Here is a 20,335-nt window from a genome sequence, read left to right as displayed (position 1 = left end):
AGGGCAGAATAGTTCAGTGCGTTTCCACTATGCTAATTCTTCTCCTACACGCCAGTGACACTAACACACGGCTAGCTACGCTGTCCTTCTCTAGCACTGTTAATCAGAGGATCTCAAAGTACTCTAAACAGGGAATTAAATCTTGACCCTGCCCACCAGGTATTATTCCCAATTTACACATGGGGAAATTGAGGCACGGAGGGGTGAAGTGACCTGCCAAGGTCACCTAGTAGGCTAGTGGCAGAGCCCAGGATAAAAGCCGGGTATCAACTGCAGCCCAGGCCCAGCTCTGAGGTGGTCAGTGGAGTGCAGCTGTTTATTCCAAGAATTAGTTTGGTCGGGGGTCACCTGAGCCACATCCTCATGCTGAGCCTGGCCTCCCCCACACCAGCACAGCAGGAGCACTGACTAGCTAATCCAACAGATGCCCAAGTTCATGACAGGAGCTGGAGATGGGGACAGGGCTTGGTTCTGATCGTAACTGCACCACGATGGCTACGGCAACATTACAAGCTCTCTCCCTGGGAGAGGCATCAACGCGTCTCCTCACTTTCCAGCCTGGCTACCAGCTGCAACAGGACATGAATGGAGGGGACGTCCTCACAGGCCAGCTGAACTCAGTGAGAGTCAGTGTTGCTGAGTCGAGCTTAGCTCCTAGCAGGTCAGATGTTAGGCTGGACAAGGATTCAGCCTCAGACATGTTTAGACAGTGCGGTCCAAACTGTTGTGTGTCTACAATAGCACACTAAGCCTGGGTTTGAGGGACCCGGGCTTTTGCACTCAGTGTTTCCAAGCCCGTGCTCAGGTGTCCACACTGCATTGTGCTAACGCATCCACGCAGCACTACGTGGCCCTTCTGACTCAGGGCTGCAGCTTGAGCCATGTCCACACTGCACAATGATGGTACTTGGGCTCTGATCCACCTCCTAAGCAGGGTCAGACCTGAGACTGATGTGTGTGTGCCTGGAAGGGGGGCTTGGACTCAAATCCAAGTTGGAGCCTGGGCTTAGTGTGCAGTGTAGACGTATCCTTGCAGATAGCCTGCCCCTACCTTTGGCAGGAAGCTAATTAAAAGCTGTTTTCCATCTCAGGCCTGACCCCCGTAAGGACTGCAAATCCCAGCATGCAACAGTCCACATTGGCCCAAGTCCACAAGGATCAAGATAGGGCGCCGCATGCTCAGACCTGGAGGCTGCATCTCCTTCTTAAAAACCAAGGCATTTGCAGGTGCATCACGCTGAGAATTGTTTTGCTGGCAGGACAGGTTCCCTTCTCCCTAGGGAAAGCTAAGGCTGAACGGGATGAGCCCAAGTGACACCAGGAGAGGTGAAACGAAGGGGCCAGCATGTCTTGAAGCTCCCACTTACTTGAAATGCAGGTCCTTAAACGTGAAGTGAGTCTCTACAATGCCCGTGGTCTTCACCCTGGTCCTCAGCACATCCTGCTGGGTTGGAATGTAATCCCCTCTGGCTATCCTCTCCAGGTCATTCAGGTAGCTGCAGAGAGAACACAAAGGAAGCTGCGTCAGCAAGGCAAGCCAAGGGACGTGGCTTGGTGCAGTCTCAAGGTTCTGCCCTCCTGGCTATTACACAGACTGGGTGCTTTGGGGGAAAACAGGAAAGTGGGCCACACTGCAGTGTTGGTTCCAGAGGGACTCAGACCCTCTGGCATGGCAGGACAATGGGAATAAAGCTGCCCAGGGAACATGTCCATGTTTGTTAAATAAAGTCTCCTTCACACCTATCTCCTGGCCAGATAGTAGGGGAAAGAGGCCAGCAGAGATTCCAGCAAGCTGGAGCCATTTCCTAGTGTGAGCATGGAGCCCCAGCCCAAACAGAAACACACTGCAGGTGGGGAATCATGTGAGAAACGGACCCCAGCTGCACTTCATCCTCCATATGGAGCCATGGCCCATGGAAACTACATAGAATCATAGATGATATGGGTTGGAAGAGACCTCAGGAGGCCATCTGTCCAACCCCCTGCTCAAAGGAGGACCAACACCAACTAAATCATCCTAGCCAGGGCTTTGTCAAGCCGGGCCTCAAAAACCTCTACGGATGGAGATTCCACCATCTCCCTAGGTAACCCATTCCAGTGCTTCACCACCCTCCTAGTGAAATAGTGTTTCCTAATATCCAACCTAGACCTCCACCACTGCAACTTGAGACTATTGCTCCTTGTTCTGTCATCTGCACCACTGAACAGCCGAGCTCCATCCTCTTTGGAACCCCCCTTCAGGTAGTTGAAAGCAGCTATCAAATCCCCCCTCATTCTTCTCTTCTGCAGACTAAACAAGCCCAGTTCCCTCAGCCTCTCCTCACAAGTCATGTGCTCCAGCCCCCTCATCATTTTCGTTGCCCTCCACTGGACTCTCACCAATTTGTCCACATCCTTTCTATAGGGGGTGGCCCAAAACTGGACACAATATTCCAGATGTGGCCTCACCAGTGCCAAATAGAGGGGAACAATCACTTCCCTCGATCTGCTGGCAATGCTCCTATTAATGCAGCCCAATATGCCATTAGCCTTCTTGGCAATGCTGACTCATGTCCAAGTTCTTGTCCACTGTAATCCCCAGGTCCTTTTCTACAGAACTGCTGCTTAGCCAGTCAGTCCCCAGCCTGTAGCATGTCCCGGCATTCAATGTAGCAGGCTCCTCAATCAAGGTGGAACACTGCATGCTGGGATGTGTAGTCCAGGCAGGCTGGGGGCTGCATGTATAGGCTGAACTTTGGCTCTTCCTGCATTTTTACTCAGTACTTTCACTAGTGGGAGTCATCTGCACTAGCTAAAAATTTTGCTTCTCATTGAAACCCGTCAGAGGCCTTCTGAGCTATTGAAATAGTGAGGATGGTACAATCAAACCAAGGGCCAGGGCTGCATCATTCAGAAAATATGCCCCATAAGGGTGGGGGTTTTGTGCCCCATTACTGTGTCATGCTGTTCTGCAGCATATATCTGCCACCCTTGTCAATTTCCTTGCTCCCAGCTGGGTAAACTATGGTGCCTGGGTATAATTGGAGCTTTTCTGGGGAAGCAGATCCTGACTCGTGCTCAAGGAAGTGCTGTTTTCCCCCACCCCATTCTGAGCTAATCACAGCTACGGAGCTGCATTGATACGGTGCTGCTCTCAGGAAAAAAATGAGAAAGGAAAGTATTCATCACTATGGCAACAAACCACACAGAGAGCGGAAACAATTGATGGCTGTGCGCCATTTATAGTCAAAAACACAAACCCCTCCATCCTGGGAGGAAGAGGGAGGTGCCGGGGTAGGGGAGGAGACGGGGCGGCAGTGATGCAGTCCAGGCAGAAATAACCTGATGGGGCAACTCTGCTTCCATTGTCAGCTGGGGATGATCAGCAAATGCTCCCTACCCCTTCTGCCTCTAGCATGCAGCCCTCACTGGTGGGCCCTGGGATGGATTTCACAGGGCCTTCACTGCATACAGCACATTTGGGCAGGGGCCTGTTGGAGGACCCGGGAGAAGGACTGACAAGAGGCAAAGAGCGGCTTCCCCCAAAACACCAAAAGCGTGACGATCCTTTACCGTTCCTGGCGTGATTTACCGTTCCTGGCGTGATTCAAAGCTCCCCCCCCCCCCCGGACTAAGTCCTTAACTAAGCATAATCCCCACCCCCCAGCAATAGAGATGTGGGGAGCTGAATCCACATGTCCTGGCAAGTCCTGCATCTAGGCTGCTCAGATCAAGGCAGAGCATTCCATGCTGGGGCCTACAGCCCCCCCAGGCTGCACATCTGGGGATACCTACATCACAGTGAGAGGTGTAACTGCAGCATATGTCGACAGACCCACGCTAGCGCTGATCTAGCTAGAGCAGTGGTTCTCAAACTTTTTTTTTCGCGGACCAGCTGAAAATTGCTGAGGATCTTGGCGGACCACTTAATGATCTTTCCAAATGTTGTTTGTACCATTAGCTAACTGTTGTAAAGTGCTTTGGATAAAAGCACTATAAAAAAAACCTTAATAAACTTTTTTGTTCTACAAATAAAAGCACACAACTTATATTTTAATGTCAGTAGTTTTATCCTTCTAATGCAATGGATGTGCCTTCTCTCCCCCGCCACGGCAGCCCCAAGCGGGGGAAGGAGGGCCGTCTCTCCCCGGCAGCTGCAGCCCTGGAGCTAGGGAAAGTCATCTCTTTCTCTGGCCACCACAGCCCTGCACACCCCAAATTCCACCCATCCCCTCTTCTCACCCCACTGCTCCCTCCCATCTACCACCTATTCCCCCCAAGGCCACTACCTCACCTTACATGTGCATCTTCTCCAGGGTCCAGGCACCTAACTAGTGGAGCCACGCCTGCATGGGTGGCCTTTCATTCTCTCATGTGCAGCCACGCAGGTGTGTACCTTAGCGGGAACTATCCATGGACCCCCTGAATGGAGACTAGGCCTCTGAGCTAGAGCAAAGCTAGCTCGAGTAACAATAGTAGTGAAAGGCAGGGGCCACTCAAGGATGTAGAGGGGTTTGGGTGGGCGAGGCGAGCCCACACAGCGGTAGCCTCACTGTTACTGTTACTTGTGCTGGCTAGATCAAAGCTAGCGTGGGCATGTCTATATGTGCTGCAATCTCACCATCCAACTGCAGTGCAGACAAACCCTCTGAATTACAGGGAAGGGTGATTCAGTGCACCACTGGTGACATTTTGGGAATCCTGAACAAGTGTTGGCTGTTAGATTTAGTGTAAGTCACTCTTTAGAGTCATGATCTTTCCAGTAGAGGGAGCAGTCCGTGACAGAAACCTAGCTCAATGCTTTCTCTCTCAGCTGAGACTTGTACAATGACTGATGAAAATAGCATTAATCCAGGCGATCTCACAGAGAGAACAGCAGATTACACATGGAGCTGTAGCCCTGTCGAATGCATGGGAGGCCCTAGTACTCTCACAGGAGGTGACAAGGGAGAGGCAGACATGCTGTCTCAGCTCAGCAGACTGGCACCGTGGGGTTTTAAAGCAAAGGCTCCGGATGGGTGTGGTGCACAAATCAGAGCCCCCAGCAGGATCAAGCCTGCACATCTACGCTCTTACCTTATGTACTTCTACTGTGACCACCAGCTCCAGCAGTCTGGCATAAAGTATCTACAGAATTTTCATCTGCCAAGCAAACTTCAGGGCCAGTCCTTTCTCTGTGCTTCAAAGCCGCTGGAGACAAGTCTGAGCTCTAGGTAGCACGGGCAGTTACTGTGGACTCAGTCCAGGAAACAGTCTCCAAAAGCAGTATCAGAGCACAGCAGCACCTTTGAACATTCGGTGTCGCAGGCACAGGAATCCTGCTCACGACACTGCCTGGGAGGTCAGCGAAAGTTTACACTGCCCCAGATCAGCTGCTTAATTGGGCTATTACAAACAAGCATCCTTTAAGCAAATTAGAATCAAGCTACTCAGGGGATTTGCAGCACCCTAATCTGGCCAGAGCTAAACTTTGCGATGACAGATTCCCCTCCATCACAAAGAACAACGGGGACCTGGTTGGGGAATGGCAGGTGAATCCCAGCGCAGTTATTACATGGTAATTTACACAGCGTACAGCCGTCCCTGGGGAAATCAGAGAGAGGCACCTACCCGCAGGAGAGCTCCTCACCTTCCCGCTGTGCTAATTAACACTCATTTCCCTTCCCTGGGAGTTTTTAAAGCCTGTTCTTCAAGAGCTGGGGCACGGATGCAGCAGCTCGTGTGACAAGATCGTGGTGTGCTCCCAGCAGAGATCAGCCTGCAGCGAAGCAAGGACAAGTCCCAAGTTCGGGCCCACACCAAGGAGCATATGAAAGGCCTCGCCTCCTGATCAGCTGCAGCATGGCCCAAGGAGATCCTGTCATCTGCCTACTGATTTGAATAGGTGAGGCTCAGCCATGCTGTCCATCCCTCATTCTGCCAGAGGTACATGCTCCAAGACATGCATGGGAAAGCTGGCAGGTGCTGGGCACACTCATCTCAGAGAAAACTCAAGATGTCCAAGCCTCAGGACTGGAGCCTGCTGGAAACCACATTTAAAGCTAGACCTCTGGTAGGGACCCTAACCTCCAACACAGGTTCCTACCCTGAGGCTGGCTGGACCATGCAGTAAACACCAGCTCCTTGCCGTGCATGCACTTGGCCTCCATGTGAGTTGCTCCACTCCCCAAGCTCCTGGCGGTGACCATGCCATGGTCATTGTTGGATAGAGCACCAGTGTACAAATGGGAAGGGACTGGACACAGAGCCACCAGGGGAACACACTTAATGTGAGGGTGAGCCAAGGGATTAAAGGGGAGCCTGAAATATCAGTGCCAGGTAGGGAGCCAATGGTGCTGGCCAGTAGCTCAGCAGCAAAGACCATAAAGTGATGTTGATTTACACCAGCTGAACATCTGACCCCCCTGATTTTTTCTGATCTTCAATTCAGTGAGCAGGTGCGCCTACAGGAAGACACCGCGTGTTCTCTGCACCCTCCTAGCCCCAGAGATCCCCACAAGAGGGGATGCAAGCCCTGCCCTAAGCCAGAGCGTCACCCCACTCCAAGGGCATGGCTCCAACACGCTCACTCTTCTCTAAAAAGAAAGGCCTGACCGCACCATGCAAATGAGCTGGCTGCTCAAAAACAGCCGGAAACTCTTTAAGCCTCACAATACAAAAACAGGAAGCAAAAGCCAGGGGCAGGGCTGGGGCTGCACAAGCTGAACTGCTATTGTGGCCTTTCGTACACCTCCCCCTTTCCCCGCCCTCCTCTCCCACTAGGGACCAGGCGCTCGAGTATTCCTGGCTTGGCTGGGATAGGATGTGCCACATCGGGTTAGAGATCAGAAACTCCCTTTTCCCACCTGCTGAGTGTCCTTAACCCGCCGAGTCCCCAGAGTGACTCCTTAGCTGGCTGGAGGGCCAACAAGCCCCATTTCCAGCCACTCGCTGCTTGGTGCCACACAAACAGTGCATTAGCCTAGACTGTTGAGATGACAAGGCCTGAACTAAGAGTAAAGCTTGTGGCAGCTTAAGTCTCTCCTGACAGCTGCTGCTTTGCACTCGCAGTAAAGATTTGCTAGTTCCAGGGCCACAGGGGAATAGCTCAGCGGTTTGAGCGTGCATTGGCCCGCTAAACCCAGGGTTGTGAGTTCAATCCTTGAGGGGGCCACCCAGGAATCTGGGACAAAAAATCTCTCTGGTCCTGCTTCGAGCAGAGGGTTGGACTAGATGACCTCCTGAGGTCCCTTCCAACCCTGATATTCTATGATCCTTGGCAAGGTGAGTTACCCTCATGCGCCCTGTGTTGGAGTCCCAACACCACGAGAAAGGGGAAAGTGATGCAAGGAATGCTGCAGCTCAGCCAGCCACGGGGGAACTAACCGCTGCGTGGACTGTGCTAGAGGCAGCTCCGTGCTAGAGGCAAAGCAGCCCAAGAGCCCTGCTGGGGAAGGGGGCAGAGGGTGCGGCACTTTCCCCACTTAACAAGATGAAGTGAAGTGCTGCCAAGGCAACAGCAGCCTAGATACGCTGGCGGATCCAGAGAGCAGGGTCTTGTAATCTGTTGGCATTGCCCCTTCCTGAAGACCCCCACAGGATGCCTATTAGAGGACTTGCAACCCTACCAGCACCTTAAAGACTAGGGCACATAGGCACCGAGTTTTATATTCCCCCCCCCACCCGAGGGATGCTCCGCCCCAAGGTCCCACTCCATCTGCCCCTTCCCCTGGGGCCCTGCCCTCACTCCGGCTCTTCCCACCCTGCTCCAACCCCTCCCCCAAGGCTTCCGCCCACTGCTCTCCACCCTCCCCCAAGTGCCGAACAGCGTTGCTCCACGTGCTTGAGCCCCGGAGCACCCACAGAGTCAACGCCTATGCTAGGGCAACCCTCCAGTGAGGGGGATGGGTGCTGGGGAGATCCAGTGTCCCTCCCGAAGGCTGAAGCTCTCAAGTGGCAGGCTAAGGTTTCACCAGAGCAGCAGCGACCACCAGGGAGGGAGGGGGCGGAACAGGCTGTCCAGGTCTCCCAGCCTTTGGCTCATCTATTTCACTGGTAACTCTTGGAGGCATGGACAGTCTCTTGCTGTCAGGAAGTTAAAGGCACCTAAGGGAGTTAGGCATCCAGCGCCCACTGATCCCAGCTCGGCTAGGACTCTACACCATCCAGTTACTTATATGTAAGGCTCCATTTTAGACATGGGTATTTTTAGTAAAAGTCACAGACAGGTCACAGGCAGTAACCCTGAGCCCATGACCTATCTATGACTTTTACTATATACCCGATTAAAACTTGGGGGCAAGGGGCTGGGTGGAAGCACGCAGCTTGGGACCCCTGCTGATGGTGGGGGGCTGGCAGGCTCCCTACCTGGCTCCGCACCTCCCCCCCCCCCCTTACAAGAGACCTTTTGCATGAAGCATATCCCAGTTACGTTATATTAGGTGGTAAAATCCACAGATGTCTCTGAGTCTCACAGGTACTATGGAGATAGGGGCCAAAAAAGTAAGGCTGCGGGTTTGTCACAGAAGTCATGGATTCGGTGACTTCTGCAGCAGTCAGTGTGCCAGGCCCTCGGGCAGCTCAGGTGCAGTCTCGGGCCACCCTCCTCCACTCCCCAGCAGCAGAGTTTGGGTATGGAAGGGGACAGGGGATTGGGGCACAGGACAGGGTGAGGTGCACTCTGGGCACCACTTACCTGGGGGACTCCCCGGAAGCAGCAACTCCCCTTTGTTCACCTGTTAGGTGGAGGCACGGCCAGGCAGCTCTGTGCACTGCCTCCACAGCTCCTATTGGCCGTGGTTCCCAGGCAATGGGAGATGTGAAGCCAGCACTCTGGGTGGAGGCAGTGCGCAGAGCTGCCTGGCCACGCCCCCGCCTAGCAACTGAGCAAAGGGGATGTCGCCACTTCTGGAAGCCACCCCGGTAAGTGCTGTCCAGAGCCTACCTCACCTCTTCCCATGACCCAACCCTCTGTCCCCTCCCACACCCAACTCTGCTGTTGGGGGTGGGCGAGGGTGGCCTGAGACTGCACCTGAGCTGCCCAAGGACCAGGCACACTGACCGCTGCAGAAGTCATGGAATCCATGACTTCTGTGACAAACCTGCAGCCTTACTTTTATGGCTCTTATCTCCATAGTACCTGTGAGACTCAGAGACATCTATGGATTTTACCACCTAATTTAACGTACTGGGATATGCTTCATGCAAAAGGTCTATTGTAAGGTATCATTATAAAGCTTATAATCTACCGAGTGTGATTATCCTATTTGTATAAATGTATCATTCTTGTATCTAAAACTAGAAATATGAAATATAACTCTGAGGGCCTATTGTAATTATGCAAAGTGTGGACCATTAATGGTGGTTTGGAATTTTGATGACTCCCATTAACCAGGACCATTGTCTGCAGATGGCTGTGTTTTACCTGTGAGTCTTCCTCTGTATGTGTGCGCTAGCAAGTGGGCAATTAAGTCGTGCAGTGACATGTGATCATGTTACCTGAACTGGAATCCATCTTTAACCTGGTGTCTTTCCATTGAGAGGAAGGGGGTGGGAACCCAGAGAGGGACAAAGGATTCCTGCCTTATGCAAAAGATATATAAAGGGGTAGAACAGAACATAGGGCGGAGAGGAGCCATCATGAAGAATCCCCTAGCTACCACCTAAGCTGGAACAAGAGCTGTTCCAGGGGAAAGAATTGTGCCCAGGCCTGGAAGGTGTCCAGCCTGAGGAAAAAACTTAATGAAGCATCTCTAAGGGTGAGGTTATCTGTATTCAGTTTGATTAGACATAGATTTGCACATTTTCTTTTATTTTGCTTGGTGACTTACTTTGTTCTGTCTGTTCCTACTTGGAACCACTTGAATCCTACTTTCTGTATTTAATAAAATAACTTTTTACCTATTAATTAACTCAGAGTATGTATTAATACCTGGGGGAGCAAACAGCTGTGCATCTCTCTCTATCAGTGCTATAGAGGAGGGGCAATTTATGAGGTAAAATGGATTTATTTGGGTTTAGACCCCACTGAGAGTTGGGCATCTGGGTGCTAAAGACAAGCACACTTCTGTGAGCTGTTTTCAGGTAAACCTGAAGCTTTGGGGCAGGAACTGAGCTTTTTCTGCAATGCTGGCGGCCGGGAGAGGAGTCTGCAGGAACCCACACACATGTGGGACTGTCTGGGCATGGCCAGCACACACTGTGCCTGCCACTTTGTTCCGATTGCAGCCCTCCCATGGAGCCGTTCCATTATCATTAGCATTACTGAGTTCCTTCCTGCACAGCTACAAGTTCCCTGCCGCGGGCCAGGCAGCCTTTCTACGTAACTCCAGAACAACAAAGCAAGGAAGGGCGGAGGGCTCCTGGACTCCTGCTCGGCTGAGAAAAGATCATGCAAAGAAACACAGCCTTTGCCCTGTGCTTATCGCTGGATGCAAAGAGATACCGGCTTATTGTCACTGTCCTATTAGCTGTGTGCAAACAACAAGCCCTGGGAAAACAAAGAGGATTAAGGTGGCTTATTTGCAGAGCTAAATCGCATGCTGTGCCCCACAGCTCAGGCTGTCTTGGCTAAACACACACTAGCCGTGCTTTACCATTACAGCTATACTGGCAATGCTCCTAGTGTGGGCGCAGCTGCACTGGGGAAAGCTGCACTTTGTCCCTGGATAGTGAAACCAACCCCCATGAGCTAATCAAGCTCCACTGGTGAAAGCACAGTCCTGACAGCAAAGCTGTATCTCCACCAGGGCCTTCCGTTGGCACAGCTATGATGGTTGGACTGCTTCACACCCTGCCTGGCACAGCTCTGCTGGCAGACACTGTAATGTAGATCTGGTCTTGGTCATCACTCCATCTAGCCCCTGACCCACAGCCTCTGGTGTCGGTACTTATTTGTTGGAGCCAGAATTTGACAGTCACATTCACAACTATTTAAGAACAAGCCCTAGATCAAAAATCACAAACTGTATAGAGACAAGCCCTGGTGATGCTAATAATCTGAGCGGCCACCACACGTGTTCAGTTCAGACAGCATCGGAAGCTGCCCAACGTCACAACAAGCTGATAGCTGGGGCCCCGTTTTAACCTTCTTGCACAGACAGCCTCTTCTATTTCCCTCGTCTGCCAGAACTGGAGCTGAGCTTCTGGAACTCATTTCTCCCATTGCACCCCAAGGCTCTCCCCAGGAACGGATCCTCCAGTGGGCTTTTACTCGTGGCAGGAAGTGGTTCTGAGCAAGCCCATGCTTAGGAAGGAAAGAAAATCTGATGGTGAAAACACTGAGTGAGGTCAGCTCCCGGTTCTGCCACAGATTCTCTGCCTGACCTTGGGAAAGCCATGGAGTCCCTGTGCCTCAGTTTCCCATGTGTAAAACAGAGCTGATACTGCCCTACCTCACCAGGCCTGGGGCAGAGCAAGGTATTCATTTGGACTGAGGCCATTGAAAAGGCTAGAAAATTCTGTCCTCAAACCCATCACCAGAGAGAAATAACTGGTTTCTACCAACCCTCCTCACCACCCGGGACACCTGCTTTTCTTCTCCTCTTTGCTAGTAAGACTAACTCATCATTAAGATCCTTCAGGGGCATTATCACCTTTGCTTCCCTCCTCCTGGGCAATTCAACAGCGACTGATACTGCAACCAATACCCTGGATGGGATCCAGCATGCATCTTGTACACTGTGACAGTGCCACATTCCCCCTCTGACTGCATACACTTGATTCCCGACAGGGTCTTCCAAGGGCCGTCCAGAGGAACAGAATCCATTTTGATTTGAACCCTGTCCTTTTGGTAATACAGTTAGTCCCTGGATTCGTGGCCCTGTGCTAACAGGCCCAAGAGCAGCACAGAAATGCATCACGCTGCTAAGGAAACCCCCACATGTGCAAGTAATAAGGAATATGGAACAAATCTGATTAGACACATCAGTGTGATGAGCCTTCACCTGTGAGCCATTTGAAGGCTCCCAGAACAAAGCAGGCAGACCACCAAGAGCTACTCTATCATATCAACAAAGGGAGCTTTTGCTTTATATACTGCATAAACACCACCTGCATACTTCCATCTTAGGGTTTTATACTGCTGCCCATCATTGTCATGTATAAGTGCCTGTTAAACTCATTAGCAACAGAGAGTTCCTGCCTACTCTGGACAGTTAGGTACACAACTCTGAGGCTCTAGCAGCATGGTACAGCACCACCCCACGTAAATGTATGTAAACAGTGCTACGCCAAGTACATAGCTAAGAAAAGACGGTTACTCACCTTTGTAACTGTTGTTCTTCGAGATGTGTTGCTCACATCCATTCCAGTTAGGTGTGCGCGCCGCGCGTGCACGTTCGTCGGAAACTTTTTACCCTAGCAACTCCAGTGGGCCGGCAGGTCGCCCCCTGGAGTGGCGCCGCCATGGCGCCCAATATATATCCCTGCCGGCCCACCCGCTCCTCGGTTCCTTCTTGCCGGCTACTCCGACAGTGGGGAAGGAGGGCGGGTGTGGAATGGATGTGAGCAACACATCTCGAAGAACAACAGTTACAAAGGTGAGTAACCGTCTTTTCTTCTTCGAGTGATTGCTCACATCCATTCCAGTTAGGTGAATCCCAAGCCATACCTAGGCGGTGGGGTCGGAGCGAGAAGTCGCGGCATGGAGCACTGCAGATCCGAAGGCCGCGTCCTCTCTAGACTGCTGGACCAGGGCGTAGTGGGAAGCAAAGGTGTGGACCGATGACCAGGTCGCTACCCGACAGATTTCCTGGATGGGCACACGGGCGAGGAAAGCCAGTGACGACGCCTGCGCCCTGGTAGAATGCGCAGTCACACGGCCCGTAGGGACATGGGCCAAGTCATAGCAGGTCCTGATGCAGGACGTTACCCAAGAGGATAACCTCTGGGAGGAGATAGGAAGCCCTTTCATGCGGTCCGCTACTGCCACGAAAAGCTGGGGGGATTTGCGGAAGGGCTTGGTCCTCTCCACGTAGAACGCGAGAGCCCTACGGACATCAAGCGAGTGGAGCTGCTGCTCCCTGCCTGAGGAGTGAGGTTTCGGGAAAAAAACCGGAAGGAATATCTCTTGGTTGACGTGGAAGGCTGAGACCACCTTGGGGAGAAAAGCAGGGTGTGGTCTCAGCTGCACCTTGTCCTTGTGGAAGACCGTATATGGGGGGTCTACCACAAGAGCCCGGAGTTCCGACACCCGTCTAGCCGAGGTGATAGCTACTAGAAAGGCCGTCTTCCAAGAGAGGTAAAGCAGGGAGCAAGTGGCTAACGGCTCAAAGGGGGGCCCCATGAGCCGGGACAACACCAGGTTGAGATCCCAGGTTGGAGCAGGGGGACGGACGTTAGGGTATAAACGTTCCAACCCCTTAAGGAATCTAGACACCGTCGGGTGAGAAAAAACAGAGCGACCATCCGCACCCGGATGAAAGGTGGAGATAGCTGCTAGGTGGACTCGCAACGACGATATGGCCAGACCTTGCCCTTTAAGGGACCAAATGTAGTCCAAGATATCGGCTACCGAAACTTCCATAGGGCGGAGATTTCTCTCCACGCACCAACAGGAGAAGCGCTTCCATTTGGCCAAATATGTCGCTCTTGTGGACGGCTCCCTGCTGCCCAAGAGCACCTCCCTCACCGGCGAGGAACAGCGCAGCTCAGAGCCAGTCAGCCACGCAGGAGCCACGCTGCTAGGTGCAGCGACTGCAGGTCCGGGTGACAGAGGGTCCCGTGCTCCTGGGTAATCAGGTCCGGATGAAGGGGCAGGGGAACTGGGTCGGCTATAGTCAGGTCCAGCAGCATGGGGTACCAGTGTTGTCTGGGCCATGCCGGGGCTACCATGATCACGTGAGCCCTGTCCCTGCGTACCTTCAGAAGGACCCTGTGGACCAAAGGGAATGGGGGAAACGCATAGTACAGGTGGGTCGACCACTGGATGAGGAAGGCATCCGCTATCGACCCGGGCTCCCTGCCCTGAAAGGAGCAGAACGCTTGGCACTTCCTGTTCCCCTTGGACGCGAAGAGGTCTACCCGGGGATAACCCCACCTCCGGAAGATGGAGAGGGCGACGTCTGGGCGAAGGGACCACTCGTGTGACAGGAAGGATCTGCTCAATCGATCCGCCAGCGTGTTCCGTACTCCGGGGAGGAAGGAAGCCATGAGGTGAATGGAGTGGGCTACACAAAAGTCCCAGAGTCGTATCGCCTCGTGGCACAGGGAGGAGGATCTGGTGCCGCCCTGCTTGTTGATATAATACATGGTCGTCGTGTTGTCGGTGAACACCGCGACACAGCGACCCTGAAGCTGATGACAGAACGTTTGACAAGCAAGACGGACCGCTCTCAACTCCTGCATGTTGATGTGTAGCCCCACCTCCTCCTGGGACCACAGGCCCTGCGTCCTCAGGGTCCCTACGTGGGCCCCCCAGCCGAGATCTGAGGCATCCGTTGTTAGGGACACCGAGAGCTGAGATGGGTGGAAGGGGAGACCCGCACACAACACTGACTGGTCTAGCCACCAGCCGAGAGAATCTAGGACCCTCTGGGGGATTGTGATTAACATATCTAGCGGCTGTCTTGTCGGCCTGTAATGACTGATGAGCCACAACTGGAGGGGCCTCATGCGGAGCCGAGCGTAATTGGTCACAAAAGTACAAGCCGCCATGTGGCCTAACAGGGTTAGACATGTCCTCACTGACGTTAAGGGGGCTGACCGCAGCCGTTGCACGATCGCCGACAAGGCCTGGAACCGCTGCAATGGCAGCAAGGCCCTGCCCACAGTGGCGTCCAGGACGGCCCCGATGAATTCCACCCTTTGAGTGGGAACCAGGGTGGACTTGTCTGTGTTCACCAAGATGCCCAGAGTGGCGAACATGTCGGTGATCACGCGGACATGGCTGCAGACTTGTTGTTCCGACGTGCCCCGAATCAACCAATCGTCCAGATACGGAAACACGTGGATACGACTGCGCCGGAGCTGCGCCACAACAACTGCCATGCACTTCGTAAACACCCTCGGGGCCGTGGACAAGCCAAATGGGAGGACTGCAAATTGGTAATGAAGAGACCCCACAACGAAGCGAAGGAAACGTCTGTGACGTGGCCAGATAGCAATGTGAAAATACGCGTCCTGCATGTCGAGGGCGGCGTACCAGTCTCCCGGATCCAAGGATGGGATAATGGTCCCCAAGGAAACCATGCGGAACTTCAACTTCACCAGGTACTTGTTGAGCTCTCGCAGGTCGAGGATAGGCCTGAGGCCCCCCTTGGCCTTGGGGATCAGAAAGTAGCGGGAATAAAACCCCTTGCCTTTCTCGTTCTCCGGCACTGCCTCTATAGCTCCTTTGCCGAGGAGCGTCTGCACCTCCTGCCGAAGGAATTGCTCGTGAGAGGGGTCCCTGAAGAGGGACGAGGAAGGGGGGCGGGGAGGAGGAAATGAAACAAACTGCAGGCGGTAACCCGACTGCACCGTGCGTAAGACCCAGCGGTCTGATGTTATTAGGGACCACGCCGGGAGGAAAAACGAAAGGCGGTTGGAAAACGGGGGGGAAGGATCCATTGGGGAAACTGTTACTGCGCCCTCGGGCGCACCTTCAAAATGAAGGCTTAGGTCCAGGCGGGGGCTTAGAGGAGCCTTGGTTCTGCCCCCCTTGGTTCCCCGAGTGCCTGCGCCTTCCGTTCCTGCCGCGGCGCCTGTTAAGGTCCTGCCGCTGGCGGAACTGGGAATACGGCCTGCGCTGTTGTTGTTGTTGCTGCGGCCGGAAGGGTCTGCGTTGCGTCACTGGTGTGTGCATCCCAAGTGACCGCATAATGACTCGGTTGTCTTTCAGACTCTTGAGTCTGGGGTCTGTCTTATCCGAGAATAAGCCTTGGCCTTCGAAAGGAAGGTCCTGTATAGTGTGCTGGAGCTCCGGCGGAAGGCCAGAAACCTGCAGCCAGGAGAGGCGACGCATCGTTACACCCGACGCGAGGGTACGGGCAGCCGAGTCCGCAGCGTCCAAAGAGGCTTGCAAGGACGTGCGTGCGACCTTCTTGCCTTCCTCCAAAATGGCCGTAAACTCCTGACGAGCATCTTGTGGCAGCAGCTCCTTGAATTTATCCGCTGCCACCCAGGAGTTGAAGGCGTACCTGCTCAGCAGGGCCTGCTGGTTGGAGACCCTGAGCTGCAGCGCCCCAGCCGAGTACACTTTACGGCCGAGGAGATCCATCCGCCTGGCCTCCCTGGATTTGGGGGCTGGAGCTTCCTGGCCGTGACGCTCTTTATCGTTGACAGATTGGACCACCAGGGAACACGGGGTCGGGTGCACGTGGAGGTACTCGTAGCCCTTAGAAGGAGCCATGTACTTCCTCTCTACGCCCTTCGCGGTGGGAGGAATGGAGGCCGGAGACTGCCAAATGGTGTTGGCGTTGGCCTGGATGGTTCGTACGAACGGCAGGGCGACTCTGGTGGGAGCGTCTGCCGAGAGGATGGTCACAATTGGATCCTCTATCTCCGAGACCTCCTCGGCTTGCAGACTCAGATTTTGAGCTACTCGCCTGAGGAGGTCCTGGTGCGCCCTGAGGTCCAGCGGGGGGGGGCTGTTGGAGGAGGTCCCAGCCACCGCTTCATCCGGGGAGGAGGATGAGGAGACCCCCGGCAAGAGAGTGTCTAACGGCGGGTCTCCTTCGGCCCTCGCCTCTGCCTCAGGAGCCAAAGCGGAGTCTTGATGCTTGGACCCTTCCTCCCCATCCGGGGAGGGAGGGGGGCGAGACAAGGAGGCTTCAGGTGCCCTGCGCTCCGCAGTCGCCGGCCTAGCAGGGAGCTGTTGGGGGCCCTGGGCCTGATGATATGCCCAGGGTGTCCAGAATCCCCATTGCTGTGGGCCTTGGTCCTGCTGTGGCGGATCGCTGAACAGCGCCGCCTGCCGGTCGGTGCCCAGCGCGTACCCACTGTCCGTCAGCGAGGATACGGACGGCTGTCTGGAGGGCCATGGCGGGGCGGACCCTGGATGGTAAGGGTCCGCGCGGGCCGGTACGGACGATCGTCTCGGTGCCGGGGACCGGTGCCGGGAGTCATATCGGTGCCTGGACCGGGACCGGGTTCTCTCACGGTGCCGGGATCTGGACCGGTACCGGGCGCCGCTTCGTTGCCGGGATCGGGACCTGCCACCAGCTCGGTGCCGGGAGGTCGACCGGGACCGGGACCTGCCACCAGCTCGGCGCCGGGAGGTCGACCGGTGCGGCGAATAAAGTCTGGATCGGCTCCTGGAATCGCGGTGCCGGTGTCGGCGGCTGGAGTCCGACCGCGATCGTCGTGATGTCGACCGGTGCCGCGAGTGCGACCGGTACCGCTGAGGGGAGCGGTGCCGGGACTGCGAGCGGCGGCGGGATCTGGAGCGACCGTGACGTCGGGACCTGGATCGAGAACGTGAGTCCCGGGACGGTGCCGACATCATAGGTTTGCCTCTGGACACGACCCGCACCGGCGGTACCGGGGGTGGCCGCTGAGTGGGCTCAGTCATGGCTATGAGGTCCCGTGCCGAGGCGAAGGTCTCTGGTGTGGATGGCACCACTATCTCAACCCCAGATGTCATGGGGGAGCTTGGCGGCACCGGACTCGACGGACCCGCCGGGCCCGGAGTCGACGGTGCCGGCGGCGCCGCGGCCGATGTTGAGGCCGGGCGCTCCAGTCGGGTCTGCCTAGCCGGAGTAATAGACTTCGACGGCCTAGGCTCTGTCCCCGGTGCCGGAGAAGGTCGGTGCCGGGGAGTCTTCTCGGTGCCGGTGCGATCCGGTGCCGGCGCCGAGATCACGGCCTGCGAAGCCGCCGGGTCAAGTGCCGCCTCCATAAGGAGAGTCCGGAGCCTTTGATCCCTCTCCTTCTTAGTCCTTGGCTTGAAAGCCTTGCAGATGCGGCACTTGTCGGATCTGTGCGATTCCCCCAGACACTTCAGGCACGCGTCGTGGGGATCGCTGGTGGGCATGGGCTTCTTGCAGGCCGCACACTGCTTGAAGCCCGGCGAACCAGGCATGAGCCTGGTGCCGGGTGCCGGGAAGGGCTAAGCCCCCGGCGAAGAACTATTTACAAACTACTTAACTTAACTACTACTATCTACACTTAACAATCTAATTAACAACTACAATAGTGCTAGAGATAAACGATAGAGAACAAGGAGAGCTAGGGACGTGGAGGACAGCTATGCCGCGCTCCACAGTTCCAACGACCGACACGGCGGTAAGAAGGAACTGAGGAGCGGGTGGGCCGGCAGGGATATATATTGGGCGCCATGGCGGCGCCACTCCAGGGGGCGACCTGCCGGCCCACTGGAGTTGCTAGGGTAAAAAGTTTCCGACGAACATGCACGCGCGGCGCGCACACCTAACTGGAATGGATGTGAGCAATCACTCGAAGAAGAACAAGACATAACTAATACCACATCTAAAACCTACCTCTCAGGATCTCCCCTATATATTGCACTGTGTTTTTGCTAATGAACACTGCTGTAGCACAAACTAAGAAATTACAGAACAGACTCTGCAACTGAACTTGTATAATGCACAAGAATCCTTGAACTGGGCCACGGGGTACTTCCATTCATAAGCCGTAGCTTTACTTTGAAACATTTCCCTCTCCAACACTCCCAGTGTCTCCTGGTCTAAGCAAGTTCTCGCTATAACCCCCATTTCCCCTTCAGATCCATGATTTTTTTGCCGCCTGGCCACTCGTCCTGGAGGTGAAGCCTCAAATACGTTTCAATGCAGGAGCTGGCCATGGGGCGTCTTGCCAGATACATGAGGAGGCTGAAATGGTGTCACATACTGGCACTGAGGTTCCAGGCTGCCGGTTGGATTTCCCAACACCTGTGGTTATCCTGGTGCCTCGCAGGCACGACAGACATTTCTCCTTTTCAGTGCCTTTTGCAACCCAAGCCTTCAACTGAAGCTTTCAGCTTTCTATCCCCCTTGGGCCCAGCTGTGCCCAGTATGCTGCTGCTGTTACTTATTATTCATATTATCATAGTACCTAGGAACCACACCCACTGTACCAGGTGCTGTACAAACACACAACAAAAAGATGTGCCTTGCCCCAAGAAACTTCCAACCTGAGTGTTAGACAGGAGACATCAGATGGATACGGACGGACAGGCACTTTGCTCCACAAGTCCCACGTGGCTGGATTAAGAAGAGGTAGGTTCTCTCTGAACCACAAAAGATCAGATGTCTGAAAGCTCACTTTGTGCCCAGTGACACAACCCATGATCATCTAGTTTGACCTACTGTATAACACGGGCCACAAGACTTCCCCGAATTATTCGCTTGAATAGATCTTGTAGAAAAAATCCAACCGTGATTGAAAAATGGCAAGTGATGGAGAATTCACCACAATCTTGGTAAGTAAGAAAGTCTGAAGTGACTATTGTGGGATACCCGCACCTCCTCCCCCCCCAGGAAGTTTCTTCCTATTCCATCATAAGCTACAGGCTGCTGTTGCCCTGAATCTGGAGGGCTTAGATCCCTTCCAGGAAAATCCTTATCTACTAGATAGACATCCAATCCTTTTGGGATTCCTCTCCTCCTATCTTGCCCATTGTTAAGGGTAAAGACAACAGCAGAGAAATAAGTCCCTCCTTGAGGGGCATAATTTACAAGACTTGGGCCAGGTCTACACTTACAAGCTGACAGCAGCACAGCTGCACAGATACAGCTGTGCCGCTGTAAGAGCACTCGTGCAGCCACGCTATGTCAACAGGAGAGAGCTCTCCTGTCAGCATAAAACCAGCTCAATGACTGGCGGTAGCTGGGTCAGCGGGAGAGCATCTCCTGTCAACACAGTGCTGTGCACATGAGCGCTTATGCTGGCAAAATTTACGTTGCTCATGGGGGTGTTTTTTTCACACCTCTGAGTGAGAAAAGTTTTGCCAATGTAAGTGCTAGTGTAGACATGGCCTTTAAGAGCTTAACCATGTGATGTTGACTGAGCAAAAGGGTTAAGACTGGGAATGATCCTGACTAAATGCAGGACTCTGTTTAAGCTGGAACAGTTGAAAAAACAAGGTTACAGATATAAAAAAATGAAATGGAAAGACATTAATCCTAGCTTTGTCTAGTATTTTCTGTCTCTCCCTTTCCATTACAGGGAGAATCACAGCTCAGTCCTAGAATTCAGAGATTATTTACCAATCATCAAATGAAAAACCAAACCCTGCAAGACATCCACAGATGGAACTTTTACTGCACTCTGTTTAACATGACAAGCGCAGAGATAAACGCCCAGCACACCAAAGCAAAAATCCCACTGCCTGCAGAGGATGTTTGCTGACAGCGCCGAGCCCTTGTTTAATTTAATTACCCCCCTCGTTTTTAATTATAAGAGGAGGTCACACTCAGAGGCCTGCTGTGTGAAAGTG

The 20,335-nt window shown here is 53.8% G+C and overlaps 1 protein-coding gene across 1 annotated transcript in view; it reads right to left on the bottom strand.

Moving 5' to 3' along the window:
* The window catches only part of GNAI2 (G protein subunit alpha i2), a 197,131-nt gene that overhangs the window by 23,641 nt on the left and 153,155 nt on the right, over window positions 1-20,335 (bottom strand). The window contains exon 5 of the mRNA XM_050958737.1: window positions 1,368-1,496. Within this exon, the coding sequence (XP_050814694.1) occupies window positions 1,368-1,496 (129 nt within the window). The remainder of the gene's footprint in view (window positions 1-1,367; window positions 1,497-20,335) is intronic.

Source organism: Gopherus flavomarginatus, chromosome 6 (assembly GCF_025201925.1).
Source record: "Gopherus flavomarginatus isolate rGopFla2 chromosome 6, rGopFla2.mat.asm, whole genome shotgun sequence".
Classification (NCBI taxonomy): domain Eukaryota; kingdom Metazoa; phylum Chordata; order Testudines; family Testudinidae; genus Gopherus; species Gopherus flavomarginatus.
The sequence above is the reverse complement of the archived record's forward strand: the minus strand, read 5'-3'. Positions and strand labels throughout refer to the sequence as shown.